General features: G+C 47.0%; 5 protein-coding genes across 5 annotated transcripts; 1 reads left to right on the forward strand and 4 right to left on the reverse strand.

Moving 5' to 3' along the window:
- Nucleotides 1-1,252: 1,252 nt before the first annotated feature.
- Nucleotides 1,253-1,872, reverse strand: EPUS_06446 (uncharacterized protein; the record flags this gene model as incomplete). The annotated part of the gene is made up of 2 exons (XM_007787271.1): nt 1,253-1,654; nt 1,765-1,872. 2 exons carry the CDS (start codon nt 1,870-1,872, stop codon nt 1,253-1,255), a joined length of 510 nt encoding a protein of 169 aa, XP_007785461.1.
- Nucleotides 1,873-4,205: 2,333 nt separating this feature from the next.
- EPUS_06447 (uncharacterized protein) lies at nt 4,206-4,540 on the reverse strand (the record flags this gene model as incomplete). The annotated part of the gene is made up of 2 exons (XM_007787272.1): nt 4,206-4,399; nt 4,462-4,540. The coding sequence occupies 2 exons, from the start codon at nt 4,538-4,540 to the stop codon at nt 4,206-4,208; spliced, it is 273 nt and encodes a 90-aa protein (XP_007785462.1).
- A 3,077-nt stretch (nt 4,541-7,617) lies between these two features.
- EPUS_06448 (Eburicol 14-alpha-demethylase) lies at nt 7,618-9,372 on the reverse strand (the record flags this gene model as incomplete). The annotated part of the gene is made up of 4 exons (XM_007787273.1): nt 7,618-7,710; nt 7,764-8,822; nt 8,873-9,070; nt 9,145-9,372. 4 exons carry the CDS (start codon nt 9,370-9,372, stop codon nt 7,618-7,620), a joined length of 1,578 nt encoding a protein of 525 aa, XP_007785463.1.
- A 1,713-nt stretch (nt 9,373-11,085) lies between these two features.
- On the reverse strand, nt 11,086-11,760 carry EPUS_06449 (uncharacterized protein; the record flags this gene model as incomplete). Its single annotated transcript, XM_007787274.1, has 1 exon — nt 11,086-11,760. One exon carries the CDS (start codon nt 11,758-11,760, stop codon nt 11,086-11,088), a length of 675 nt encoding a protein of 224 aa, XP_007785464.1.
- A 2,418-nt stretch (nt 11,761-14,178) lies between these two features.
- On the forward strand, nt 14,179-14,778 carry EPUS_06450 (uncharacterized protein; the record flags this gene model as incomplete). Its single annotated transcript, XM_007787275.1, has 3 exons — nt 14,179-14,241; nt 14,291-14,315; nt 14,372-14,778. 3 exons carry the CDS (start codon nt 14,179-14,181, stop codon nt 14,776-14,778), a joined length of 495 nt encoding a protein of 164 aa, XP_007785465.1.
- Nucleotides 14,779-15,264: the final 486 nt, after the last annotated feature.

Below are 15,264 nucleotides of genomic sequence, written 5' to 3' on the forward strand. Positions count from 1 at the left end.
TTAACGCATTTATTCAAAGATTACTAATGAAAATGAATCCGTATCCTAAGCCACGGTTAGTGCTGATTATAGATAACCACAGCGCTTATCATAGTCAAGTAAGCTCTTGACGCTATATTTACTATTAATACTGATATTTGTATATAGGAGCTGAGAGATATGTGCTGAGAGGCAGGCGTTCGATTAATATATCTATCTCCTTACTCTCCTGACTTCAACCCTATCGAATTCTCGTTTTCTCCGTTGAAAGCATGGATGAGATCGAATAGAGAGCTTGCAGGGCAGTTTACTGATTGGTATGAGGGCTTTTTCCACCTTGCTGTGCAGCTCTGTGGCGTTGAGAAGCACGCAAAGAGTTATTTTCGTCATTGTCATTTTCGCGTTGACGAAACTACTGTTGACGTACCCTACAATACGCTTGAGGCGCTATAAAGCGACAGAGAGATAGTACGGATAGAGAGCTATCAATTAATAGTATAAAAGTAGTAGTAGCTGCTATGGTTAAGCTATAATCGTCAAAAAGCAAACTGCTATCCTGATAGAATCTATGGTGTTGAGCCGTAATATTTTGCCAAGCGCAGGTCTTAGCGCTTATTTCTTATTTGAGTGAGATTTTGGAATTAATTTTCGTGAGCTTGTGTATACGCTAGTAACTTGAATATACTCTAGTAATTAATTTTGCGTGTACTCACATACAAAATAAATGACAGTACATGGAATTCGCAACTCTTATGCAACGCACAGTAGTTAATTTCCACGTGATTAGTGGTATTGGCCTCCATCTACGTACAATGTGTCCACCATGCAAAGACCAAGATGGTCAATTATGAAGCATTGAGCTCGTTCATCGCAGACACAGTCGAATTGGCTATTGAATCTATCTGCGTAGAAACTGTTGTCAAGTTGCCCAAAAGAGAAGAGCCGAGAAGCAGGATGAAAAATGGGTGAATTCTCCGAAAAACTCGCCTGAGATAAAAAAGATTGCCTGCCTCAAAGGAAATTCTCAAAAGAGGGTACTTTCTGACCTTTCAGAGGTCAAAATCCAAACAAGTACTTTACCTATGAAATCCTTTTTTTGCCTCCACGATTATGCCCGGTTTTTAATATATTTTTTTTGGCGACCCCAGATTCGATGAGCTTCAGACTCTGTTTCCAGCGTCCGTTGACCATTCGTCTCGCTCTCCAGCTCGCTGCGACCAGACGCATAGACCGAGCTCTGATCGAAACCCTGCGTGGCTCTTGCGTTTTCGCTCTAGCAAGCAGTCGTTTGGGCCGGTAGAGCCAGAAGAGCATCACGGCAATCAATGCTGCCACTGCCCCAATAACATCCGCTATTTTTGCAGCCAGGTCCAGTAGGCTTGGTGCGGTAGTGGCCGGGTCTAACGGCTGTATAGGGGGCATTGGTATTGATTTGCGTTTCTTTGAAATATGGTGTTTCTGTGCTCTGGCTGTGATCTTTTAGTAGGTATAGACTTGCTCGGAATATCGCTTCAAGGTCATAAACTTCCATGACAATGTCTGATTTGGGCCATGGTCTTTCGGGAGGATAGTCCGGCCATGATGGTGCCCCAGCAGAAAGATTGAGGAGCCATGCCGGTTCTTCCACATCGCTGGCGGGCTCCTTGTCGACCATAGGGAGATTGTTATGAGGACGCTGTAACGGGTTAGCGATCCTGTGGTGTGGACATATAGTGGTGTTCCTCATGCGATGCATGGACAGGAGAAACTTCAAAGTCAAGCTCAGGAAGGGTACCGGGGTCTCACTTCATCTTCAGACACCGACCTATCGTGTACGGCATTGTGGAGAAGAAGTTGCGATCTGATATCAATGGTTAGAGACGGCAACTGTAGAGAAGCATCAAGGAATGACATGGGGATTAGTAGCTAACTTTTTGTGTTCTTTCGGATTGGTGACGGCGAGCGCCATAGTTTGCAAAACTAGCTGAATTTTCATGAACATCATGATCTCCGTGGGCGAGGTTTGCAGAAACATCGGCCACGGTGGAAGTCCATCCTTCAAGTACTCTCTCCGCGAATCAACTAAGTAGGGCGTAACCATTAGCAAGTTGTGTATGCCTCCCGTACATTAGCTCAATTCAGCTAGCCATGCCATCTTTTTGTGGCAAGGCAGATTCCGCCCAATGTAAGCATACTGAACGTGTCTAGCCGAGAGAGAGCCAGTGAGCTGCGCATGATCCCAGGCATTCTAGAGTGACGGCTTCTAGCTCAGACACTTTTTGCGGATATCCTGAAACGTGAAATCCTGCAAACTAGGTGAAACAATGCCAAAATCGTTTTCACAAGGTGTAGTTCGGCTTATCCTGATTCAACGAAAGGCGGTACGGCAAACGAGGCGTTTTCAGTTAGGCGTTTTCATTCGAATCCAGCCTCGCAGATTATTTGCGCCATGAAACCGGTCCTACAGTCTGAAGGTCCCTTTCACGCCCCATAGGGATCAGGGCTCAGGGCTCAGTCAAAATAATGGTAGTCGACCAATTGTGGTCTTGGATAATCCAATACACAGATAAATGGAGGAGGGAACAAATATGGCAACCAGACGTATTGATCACTGCCTTTCCATGGTAGCTCCACGACCGTTAGTAATCGCACTGTTGAATACTTCGTTATATTTAGAAAAAATGTCTTAGCCACCTCTCAAAACAGCAAGCAATCTCGTGTTGACGTACCATTGAGCATTATGGAGGTGTACATTTTAATGGGTAGCTACGTAGTACTACGTAGTAGAGCAAGGTGAATAGCTTTTAGGTTTGTCTGCAGCTAAATATTAGTGAGAAAGGCTAAGAGTCTAGTTAGCTAGCAGTTCGTCCTCGATACCACGCTTATGCAGGGGGAAAGAGGAAGATCTCCTTGCATGACAGAGCCCCAAGGTACGGACCAACTATTATCTAATATTCAATCCCTGCCACGGGGCCAAAGGGTGGGCTGACTCGTATTTCCTGCGCCCACCCCAATTAGGAGCTTTATCACAATCAGTTTCATGGTCCGATCCCGATCTGCATAGTACGTAGTAGCATGATAGAAACGTCAAACTGGGCTTGGCGAAGGGGGAGAATGTCACTTTGGAAGCTTTCAGTACGGTTGCGACTCGCTCGCCAGAGTCAGTGCTATCTACTACGTAGGCTTCTATCTCTTGTCTGCTGTGCATTTTCGCCTCCATACTACAGAGTACGCCTCTTAGCATGTATCTCCTTAGCGTAATTTGACTAGTTGGGGCACGACTCTGTAGACGCGCTTTCATTCCTCAATTAAGGCCGTCACAGCCCGATCTAAGGGAAAAATGTATCTCAGCTATACGTCCAGTATGTGCTCTGCTAAGGAGACGAGTGGAGCAGATCCAAGCCAACTGAGCATCCAGTGACTGCTAATGGTTAGTAGTAGATCGTTGCAGTTAGAGCTCTTTCGACCCGGCATCAAGCACCTTCTCCCATTCGCACAAGTCTTTACACTCAACAAGCAGCGCACAGTTTAGTCAATCGTCAGACCACAACATGTCCCTAAGAAAGGGAGCCACGGCGCCAAGTGAACCAGGCAGACAGAGCCGCAAGCTCTAGAGAGCCCAACCCAGATTAATACGAGTACAAAACCAGACACTCTCGTAGTAGCAAGCAAGGGCAAGATTCAACTAGACAATATGATGACATCATTACCAAACACGCGTTTGCGTCCTCTGGTCTTAGCCACTCCCGCCTTGATACCTGTGCCCTGTGCCAGACACAGTTACCGTCTGCATTGACCGTTTAAGCCAAGATGGAGCGCACGTGACTCGTAATACCTTTTCCCTGGCAAGGTCAACTGTAAAGCACCTGTGTAGCGCGTATCATTCTTGTGATGGACCGGAGCGACCCTTAAGTTGTGACGTGTACGTTTTGCTTGGCGCAGATTCATTAGCTTCTGTTGCGGTCACGCAACGTCTCGAGCTTCCTAATCAACTCAATCAATTTTACTATGCAATCACCATATCAGCCTTGAGGCCGGAAACGAGGAGATCAAGTGCGCCTTGCCAGCTAAAAAAATATAGCAGGGAAAGCTGAAGGACAACACTTGGCCCACCAGAACAAGTGGTTCCGGGATATTTTGCTTCATCGTCTTGAATGGCGGGTCATTAACAGAAGTGCAAGGATAGGTTACGAGATTTTTGGAGCACCCACCATCTCACGCAATCTTCCGCTCAATGATCACTACTCTTAATCTCTCCAAAGCCAAGGGACTAGCGCTGCACCGAGAGCATCCTTGCGATCCTTTGGTCGATATTGTAGCAGTGACCGAAGAAACGATGAAAGAGCCGCCACGTCATCATCGGAAAGACCCTTGTTCTTCCTAAGTTTGATTTTCTCCTCGAGGGTAACGGGGTGCAACTGGTGAATGTTCTTCATCTGGCCTATAGGTAGTCTTAGCGTAAAGATTTTAGGAAGTATGACGATTCACGCAAAGTTTACATACCATTATTGTAGAAATACTGCGATGAGCGGCTCCCCTGGCTCAACATATCTGGAGGGATGGGATCAAGAAGTTCTATCATTTGAGCCAAATGATCTTATTCCGCTGTCCAAGCACCGTTTTTGTCTTGCTTGCCAATGAAAAGAACGTATCCCTGAAGCAGCTCAAATATCTGACCGGCATATCATTAAAGTACTCTCAAGCCATGATTAGAGGGGAATGTGCGACCAACCGTGCATGCCGCACTCCACACATCGACCTTAGTATTCCAAGGAATACCCAGAATCACCTCTGGCGCCCGTAGGGAAGGTGGTTGGATCCATTCGGTAAGGTGGTTATCCACCCAAGAAGCTTGGGAGAATGTCAAGTGTCAGCATTTCAGTTCCGCTCGTTAAATGTCCAAGCATTACTAGGCCACTCACCAACTCCGAAATCCACTATCCTTACATTGATGTTTGCTATAGAATTAGCCGTTGTCGCGACTAGAGTTTCGGACCGGAGATAGGGAGCCGTGACGTCTGTGTTTGTGTTCTCAGGGGACTGCTTGAGATGACTATCAATAACAGACTCACCATCTTCAATGTCAACCAAAATATTTCCCGGCTTGATATCTATTCGATTTCTCAAATCTAGATTAGCAAGATATCTATCTATAGCTTAGAGGAGAGGGTGATCAGTCACCGACCCGTATGAATGACGCCGCATGACTGATGGAGATAATTCAGCCCTAGCAGGACCTGGCGAGCAATTTGCTTCGTTAAAGCAGCCGGTACCTGGCATGTGGGAAAACGGCGCCGTAGTGCACCGACACTTTCTCCCATCACCTTGAAAATCAAGCACAGATGTCTGCCATTAGGTCCTGTATGCGTAAAGTTGTCGAGAAGGTGGACGACATGCTTATAGCCCGCTTGTCTCTGATCGGCCTTTGAGATATGCTGCAGAATTGCTAACTCGTATACTGATTTCTCGACGCCATATGAGTCGGCAGTTAGAATTTTCAGCGCGACATGCTGATTGATACTTTACTTGCAAGGTCAGAGCAGATACAATTTACATGAAATAAGTGAAAGTTAAGTAGAGCACTAACCGAAGATCCCGTGTAAGCCATACAGTAGAGTACTGACCAGAACCGAGCTTCCGTATCACTTGATACCTACCATTATACACATCTCCAATAAGCACGGGATGATAACCACCGGGACAGTATCGGGCAGGGTTTTCCTCCGCTTTCGACGCCATGATAGTCTGCGCAGGTGCAGAGGCTGCTGGAAACAGGGAACGAAGTAAAGACATAGGCTTCATCGTCAAGGATCGTGTTGGGATGAACGTCTGATTCGGTCGCGGGTTCCAAGCAGAGCAAATACGTGATGATCGTTGCAATCTTGGAGATCGAAGGCAGGAGAAGAGACGCATAGAGACTGACATCTACAAAATTGTTGGATGTAAAGAATTCTACCGGAGCGTCGCCAGTTGCCTCAACACTTAGACTCAGCTGCAGTCAGTCCCATTTGGCAATGCCAAGTGTGGTCTTCGCAAAAGAATCTGAGCGCTATTTCTGTATTTTTGCTATAAGAATCATCCATGAGTATACTTAATTTTTGTACTTTTTTCTTAAAACATATAATATCATCTATCTAATGTGAACCCACCGCCAAGCTTGATCAATTAGCTGCAAACTTTGAAGTGCAATAAGCTTTAAAATGCAGGCTAAAGATCAGCCTGTTGGAATTAGCCGTCAGCCAATCCCTGGCGCTGCGTGTCACGTGACTGCGCACGTGCTTCTCCGCACAGGGTTTAGCCTCTCCTCCTTCTGAGATAGAATTCTGCAAGGTAGATAGAATTTCATTCCTCCACTTCATCACAGCCTTCTTATTAGATAAAGTTCCCCTTCCTGCCTTCTTGAGTTTAACGCAGAGCTATTAGCTTGCTAAGGCTGCAGAATCTTGCCAAGCTGTATCCCATCAAAATCAGAATGCGCATACAGGATGCACAGAGAGAAGGCACAGAATTAGCACGTAGGATACGCAGAAAGAGGGCACAGAAATACGCAGAATTCGCACGCAGAATGTACAGAGAAAGCGCACAGAATTTGCACGCAGAATGCGCAGAGAAAACGCACAGAATGTTTTTCTGTTCTTCTATTCTTTTATCCCTTTTTTCATTTAAAAAAAGTTACATCTAGTATTAATAACTTTTGAAGCACAACTCTGTATATAAACTTAATTTAAGATATCTCTTGTAAAACTTCTTATCATCAATTTATTATCTTCCCAGTTAGTCGCTATAGAAGTTTGTTCATCTCCTTCTTATTCTCTTTCCTTTGTCGTTTAATCTTATTCTTGTGCTTCTGTCTCTGTCCCCTATTCTTATTTCTATTCTTTTCAAGTTGCTACATAATGTCAGACGGTCGCAGCCTGACGCGAAAGAGACGCGCAAAAGACGAACAAAAGACAGAATCAGTGTAGTGAAAGTAGTTGTATCTTCTAACATGCCCTGAGGGCGCCGAAAGGCATATACTCTACTAACTATCTTGGCAGTCTATGCTAGCCCTGCCATGCGGTGCATGATAGGCGCATGACACATAAGCTTATTCAGCTGGCCTTGCACCTTATCCAATTACTGAGAGATCGCCGCACTCTCTGGTCCTTTCTTCCTGACTCCGCCATTCTACAAGCTATCAAGATGAGATGACATTGCAAAGTCATCAGCGTCTCGGTCTTGAGAGTCTTACTGGGAATTATCGTCGTTCAGTGATGTCCCTGATGTTATGAAGGACAGTCCACTTGAACCGCGCAGGCCACTTAACTCAAGTGGTTTATTTGGATCAGGAAGGGCCGCAAGGACGTCTTTGAGCCGTCCTATATGCCCTGAAAAATGAGACTTGAGGATGTTCCAGACAAAGTTGTGATTGGCCAGCAGACTGTTGTTGTTGTTGGTAAGATCGAATTTCTGAATACGATAGCGGAGGAAATCATTTTTTCATGTGGGTTAGTAACGACCGCGTGCCGCGAGTAGTAGTCTATGTATATGTCGTTGTCTCTTTCCCTCAGTGTTGGGATACCGTTTTCACTCAACTACCCGAGTTTCGCTCTTTTCTATCCGCATTTAAGCATTATATCCCAATAGTAGAACCCATTGAGCATTCGCCTCATGAGAGAGTCAGCATCCGTTAAGCAAATCCTGCTTTGAAAAATTCTCACTACGCCTCTCCCACATCACCTCCGCCGGCTCCATCGGTCGTGAGAACAGTGACTAAGAATGGGGTCAACAAATAGAATCCTCACATGTGAATAGGAGAAGCTCACCGAATAATCCGTAGTAACAACTCCCTTCTTCCCCTCCGCATTCCTGAGCCTAAACGTCCTCACCATAACAGACGCAACAATCGTCAACTGCTGCAACGCAAAATGCTCGCCGATGCATCTGTGTCTTCCAGCCCCGAACGGCAGGTACGTACTATCTGCTCCGGTGGGAACAACCCCATATCCATAGTCTGCCTTCTCCTTCTCCTGGTCCATTGGATCGCCTATGCTCTCCCATCGGTGAGGATCCCAGATATCAGCGTTCGGAAAATAGGCATCGTCTTTCCCCATTGTAGCGGGAGCTGCGAGGAGGACATGGGAGGGTGGGACGACCCAGGTGGTGCCTTCGATGGGAAGCGGGTTCTTGACTTTGCGCATTATGGAGTGGATTGGAGGGTGCAGGCGGAGGGTTTCGCGGATCACGTTCCTTAGTAGGGGCATCTCTTGGATGTTTTCATAGGTTAGTAGGTTTGCGGGATTCCCAAGAACGCGTAGTTGCTCTCGATAGAGCTCTTCCATCATTTCTGGCTGTGCGGCAAGATGGAGCATTATCCACGAGCTCGTCACTGAGGATGAATGCTGGCCAGCCATTAGGAGGGCGATCATCAGGTGTGCAATCTCGTGGTCTGGGATAGGTGTGCCATCCTTGTATCGGCATTGCATCAAATTCCAGATCATGTCTTCGCTGTCCTTTGGGTCGCCCCTTTTGCGCCGCTCGTTGATTATCTTAGTATATACTTGGGTCATCTTTCGCTGAGCTGCGTTGCGTTTGCGGTTTTGAGGAAGGGGAAACCAGGGAAGCATGAAATTGATTGGTTGAAATCCGTCATCCAAAGCCTTGTAATATGCGGCAAAGGTGGAATCCAGTTTTTGACGGACTTCTTTGCCTTGCAAGGAACGAGATGCAGTGAAGAGGGTGATTTGAGCCATCAGCGGAGGTAAGTTGACCGTGCCACTAGATCCCTTGAAAGCAGGCGTCCGTTTGAGGAAGCTACGGACCTCATCCTCCATCAAAGATACATATGTCCGTAGGGAACCTGAAGCCAGACCATATTTGATCAACTGTTAGAGAGGTTAGTTATATTTGGATGAGAGGCAAGGACACACCTAACCTTTTTCTGCTCCATGAACTTCGCATTAGGCACATCGTAGATAACATCCTTCCCGAAGACTGGTGTCGTCAGGACCGAGTAGATTTCTTCGGCATTCACATCTTTGAGTTTGCCATTTAAGATGAATTGATTGCCATGTTTGCCTAGGTAGACAGTCACCTTCCTGCCAAGAAGGATGAAAGTGTACACATCGCCATACTGCATTCATGATGAAGTTAGCCCGGCAACCTCCAAAATTTCATAGATAAGATACGACCACCACACCTTCGTACCTTTCGCTGACAGTCAAAGAAAAACTTGAATGGATCTATGCCATAGGTGACTGTGCTTCCTATCACTGGTAGTAGATGGAACACCATAGGAGGCGTGTTCGGGCCTTTGAAAAGAACTTGCTGAAGAACGTTCACGAGAATGGTGAGAAAGACCACAACGGCGATGACAAGAGCGATATCCGTGATACTCCCGGCCATCGCGTTCTTAAGGACCGAAAAGATGTCCATGGCGGCAACAAAGCACAGATACTGAAGCTTGTGGATATATGCTACTGGAATTTATGCTGGATACTCCGTAAAGCAAGTAGTGATAGCCTTGCAAAAAGCTTGTAGAATGGAATGGTCGCCATCAAAGGGAGCCGCAAGGTACGACTTAGGTACTGAGGTGCAATCCTCCCTATAGCTGCAGGCGTCTTCGCTGGCGTTGGGCTGGCGTCTCGGCTGGCATCTTCAATAAAAATCGCACCCTGGTCACAGCTCCTGCATCACAGTCTCGGAGCAAATTTTGTACTTCTGTCTGCACACTGGAAGGCAACTTGGAGCCCAGTCGCTTACGTTAGTGGGACTATCAACTCAACTTTCCACGATACGCAATTGTTTGTCTCTTCTGTATTGATTACCGAAGTAAGTTGCAATCCGGCCCTAAAAGCCCAAAGCGCCCGAAATCTGAAACAAAGTCAGCCCCAATTGTCCCTTCAGCCCGATGTAATGATCAAAGTGTCTGAGGATGGAAAATTTCTGATCTTCTCGAACCCAGATGAAGGTGATCAAGGAGAATTCTTCCAGTATCATGCTTTGATCAACAGGCGGATGATGTCAGGGGGAACAAGGTGAAGCGCTCCAATCTACGTGAGGCGCGAAGGATGTATGAGCTGGCTGATATCGTCTTCTATGTCCACGGACAGAACAAGCACCATCTTACCGTGTTCAAAATTGCGGTTTATTCTTCACAGCCTCAGCAGATGTGGAACGATGCCCATATCATGAGAGTTCTAAAAGGGCATCTATCCATTGTTCCCTTCAAGAAAATCGTAGTCTATGATACGGATCACTGGCTAGTTGGATGGACCAGCACTTTCATCCCAGGAGGGACCTTGAAAGACAATCACTCCGTTACCCATTTTCACCGTTCCTGGCTGACCCAAATGACTGAGATCATCGACTAGATTAATCTCAGATACGGTACTATGCATCGAGACATCGCAGCGCGCAACCCCATATGGATCCACAAACGAACGGATTGCTCTCGTTTGACTTCACCAATGGCATGCAGATTGGCGACCCTGACCAAAATCCATTTTTTTTGGGACCACTGGATGTAGACGGAGCCGTTTTCACTATCTACTAGCCGCTCATCGTCGATGTGAGCTTCAGAGATGGCCAAGCATACTAGCAACACGAACTCAGCCCCATTGAAAATATGGCCGAATAACCTGTCAATGCAAGACAGAAGCCAGGTTTAGATGTGGCCACCATTCGTAGTCATTTAGATGACTAGGTGGCAGAGCGGGCTACCAGGTCCATCAGTCACCTCATGGAGGCTACGAACCTTATCATTCTGCCCGAGATACCGGTTTCGAATGATGGATCTGTGTATTATCAAAACAAGGACGGAGACATCAAGCCTGTTTACAGCCAAGGATATGCAAGAATAGGTGGCATCCATCACATTGATTGGTTGCGACCGCCATCTCAGAAGGGTCCTATCAAGTACTATTAGTACGTTCCGACCCTTTCGCATTTTCTTCAAGCCAGAATTGAGATGGTGAAGCAGACGCTCTTAGCCATGACAAAGGGATACAGCTTGGATACGTGATGACTGTGATGACGGGGTATGTTCGCCATTGGGAACGCATAAAAAATGTTTGATGGGACTATCTACACATTATTTGCAAATATTTTAAAGAACTGTCAAACAGCCCCGTGCAGCCAGCCCTGGAGTTAGAATTCTGACAGAGCATGCTCATAAAGTCCCCAAGCGGCCTTCAGCAAACCAAACGCGAGACCATTTACCTCCTTGACGAGTGCTTCCATCTCAGGCTTATTCAATAGTTCTCTGTGCTCACTGAGAGTATCGACCACGACGTTCCTCAGCCCGTAGTCGCTTTCCGGAGTCGTCGCGTATACAGTGTTCACTGCCACAGGAAAGCCTTTGCCATCCCACTCATTTGATGCGACTGCCGCAAACTTTTCTCGTGCGAGGTCCTTCAAGTCGTGGATCCCATACTTGTCAGCTAGTGCGTACATCTGCGCATGGACATTCAGCTCCGAATTCTTGGAACTATTAGAATCGCTCTCCTCAATCCAGGCCTGCTGGTATCTGAGTACGGATAGACCATCATATGACGCGGCGCTACGCTTTTTCCTGGAGGACTTGGTCTTTTTGGGCTTTGTTAGTTCCCGCAGTTCTTCTTCCGCAATCAATGGCGGCGCTGCCATATCTTCAAACCTTTCAATCACTGGTGCGACTGGCGCATCAGCTTCAGGAATCGGGGGTATCTCTGGTTCGCCATTTGTGATGACTCCATTGCACGATTCGGGTTTGATCTCATAGTCGAGTTGGTAAAGATAATCGATCATCAACTTGATGAGCTTAGGGTCGTCCTCCGGAAGCATGACCTCATTTCTAAGCGCTTCCTGTCATGAATACCACTCGTCATGCCCTGTCTAACTCTCCGAAGCTTCATGAGGCACTGACCTGACCAATCCTGCAGGCACCGGCGAAGAAATGCGAACGTGGACAGACGATTGCTTTATGAACTCGGTGAACATCGTTTCCACAAAAGATTGTGAGATCCGAATAATCGGATGTTTTTTGAAGGCTGCGAATGATTCGGGGTGATTATCAACAGGCATGAAACATGTCTCAGATATCGAAAACAACTTACGAGGAAAGCGAAGAAAGGAGAACCTGGGTCGATTCGGCATACATTTTTTTTGTTTTTTTTTTCTAGCTAAATGGCTACAGAGGAGAAGCCCAGAGCTCGAAGAGAAGCAAAAGTTCAAGGTCATGTCAGTGCTTTTGAAGTAACATACCTTTTGCTGGCAGGGCATCAATGCATATCATCAGTCAGCAAGAGATATGCCATGAGGCCGGCAGTAAACCAATTGGAATCCATCGGAAGAGCGATGGCCACATGTTCGGCTCGGTGGGTCTTCCAATGCAAGCTTCGTGTAACATTCTTTTTGGGACTGTGACTATTTTTGATTGGTCAAGACGTGGACTTTGGGCAACGGCGAACTGACAACGCACATTTGCATTGTGAGGCGGCCGATCCTGTCGGCCACCACGAACACCAGTACATGAAATGAGGCATAACCCTTCTTCTAGCTCCAGTCCCTGCATTAGCAGCTTTTCTTTCCTCCTTAACCTTCCTGTTATTGGGGGAAAAATCATTTGTGGAGGCAATAACTTAGTCATCATGCTTACATGACAGTCCACGCCTTGGCAGCCATCTCAGCAGCGGAGCTTTAGAAAACCTGTCTGTCCAATGTCCCACGGTGTGTATCGACGAATTTGAGGTGACGAGTGACTCCGGTTCTGCCAGCGCTTGGATCACAATCCATTACTCTCAGTTCCAAAAGTTTCACTCCAGGCTGCTCGTCTGTAAGACTAGCTAAAGGCATTTGGGCTCCAAGTTGTGCACAAGGAACGGCAGTGACGAAGTTTTCGAGGCTCATTTACCCCAACGGATTACTTTGGTAACCTCCAAGGATACCCAACGCGCTTTCTGTAATCGAATTCTCGGAGGGTCTCAGGCCCCACCGAGCCCCCAGTTGTGCTCTGCATGTTCTGAAGCCACGGAGCCATATCTAACGGCTGTAGCCGGAGGTCAAGGTGTGACGATGAGATCCGACACTGAGACCAATTGTCAGTGCGGCTGCCGAAAGGGCCGTGTGGACCCAGAAAAAGGACATGTAATTCGAGCCAATGGTTGCGATCAGGAAGGTGGATTGCTTTGAGGAATAGCGATCTAAGCGTTCGACAGCTTCTTCGAGAAGATCCATCCAGACCCTTTGCGTGTTTGCGCATGGTCTCCTACACCCAATCACCACCATGTCACGCATGTGATGGCGAGGCGTGCCTTTCATTCGCCGTCCGGGTTTGGATTTGCAATGATACAAGGCTTCCTCAGATTCCCTGCGGTAACCATCTCGAACTACGGCCCAGGTGACAGATTCATTTGGATTCGAGAAGGTTTCCTCATCTGGGAAGTACTTCTGTGCTATTAATCGCTAGGAGTCTCTTGTATGTCCTTCGTGATTCTTGTGTTCATTGACTGGATCGATGAAAGGCCTGACGTTACGCGGGCCGACGTAGAATGCCAGGACCAGATGTGTCTGTGGGCCTTGATTGGATAGAAACGGAAAATTCGGTTGGTCAGGCTGCCACGCTTCTGTCTGGTCTGTTGGCAATTCAACATGTCAGAATTACCTCAAGGAACCCTCCTTAGTGCCTTATCGGCATGGTCCACGTTGTAGGAAACAGTGCGAGCAGGGTACCACTAATAAAGTGAGGTAATATTCTTCTGTAAGGTCTCGAAGCAGGTCGAGGTGCATTTCGTAACTGAATCCGCTGCTCAAGTCCCCTGAACGTTAGGGTTGGCTGTCCTACCCGCGGCTTATCCGCTCTACATGTACGGAGTACAAAAGGGTAAATGGAGTTTGGTACTTAGTGATGATCCATTGGATTATATAAGCCCTATGTGGTAGGAAAGCATGTTTGGTAGACCCATGCCACAATTTGATACCTGCACAAATATTTCCAACCTCTAACTAGCTAGTCCGTGGGCATACCATGAGGAAGGATGTGTTGTTGAGATACCAATACTTTCAAGGCTTTGCCCAGAGTTCCAGGTGTGAGGCTACTGTAACTTAGGCCATTTGGGTCGCTTAATTTACGCTGCGTCATTTTGCACAGGATATGTATGCACAATTCGTAAGCCATAAATCAACTCTGATCGAAAGCCATTTCGACACCCAGTCTGCAGTTTTGCTGCATCACTCTCACCTTGTTCTTCTTTGCATCTCAAGATGTCTCTCCTCGGTCCTGAAGGTGCTCGTCTGGACCCGGAGCAAGCGGAGAATTTCGAGGATGTGAGGCTCATCGCGATCAGGTAACAGTGCCAGGTCTAACCAGTCATAGATGGAAAAGCAGTTTGCAGTGAAGGGTACGCGATCTCAGTCCTATGGACCCACACAAAGTCCTCATTCACGCTCTACTTAGCTGTGCAGCATATGATGACTTACTGGGCGATCCTCGAAAAGATGCCAGGATCCAAACTTCGCCTGACACGAATGGACGATGAGATTCTTCAACACCTTCATGAAGCTTTTCCCGAGTTCGATCCTGCCGAGACCATCGACGAGGACAAAATGAAGAGCAAGGAAGGCAAAGAGCGATGGCGCAATTTTGTGAATGTCTATGAGAAAGGTGATAAGAAAATTGAAGATTTCAACTTTGGCACCATGCTGAGAAGGAATCCCAAGTTCGAGTATGGAGAGAAAGAGACGATGTTTGCTGTCCGCATGCAGTTCTACGCCATTGAAATAGCACGAAATCGCGCGGGACTCAATGATTGGATCTATGAACTGGCGCATTCAGAGGAGAAAGACAAGGAAGAGGGCGTATGATAGCGTGACCATTGCTGGTGATCACTTTCTCCACCCAGAACTTGCCAGAGTCACATCTGCAACTGGAGAAGCGAATGAAATATCAGGCTCGAGCTTGTCCTATTATTCACAACGCGAAATTCCGTTGTCGCATGCCAGCCCTAGGGTACCAGAACAGTGGGCTGGAGCTACCTGGCTAAGAACGTTGCTATCTGAGTTGTCACCTCGCATGTCTGGCGTCTAGAAGAATCCTTAAGCCAGGTTTCAGGTCCTGCAGATGACTGAAGCCGCTTCATCTGGTAATCGACGAAACATCGGAACTCTGGAAAAAGGTAAGAAGCATGTTTGTGCATGATTTTCGCTGCACAGCCAGTGGCGTGGTCTACGAATTCGGTTTCGTAGGGTTTCAAGGTGATATTTGCTGTAACCAGACATTCCAAAAGAACAATACTACCAGATCCTTGACTACAATGCCTTCCCTGCACCAACCACGTGTACACCTCATTT

This window comes from Endocarpon pusillum (assembly GCF_000464535.1).
Source record: "Endocarpon pusillum Z07020 unplaced genomic scaffold C658955, whole genome shotgun sequence".
Classification (NCBI taxonomy): domain Eukaryota; kingdom Fungi; phylum Ascomycota; class Eurotiomycetes; order Verrucariales; family Verrucariaceae; genus Endocarpon; species Endocarpon pusillum.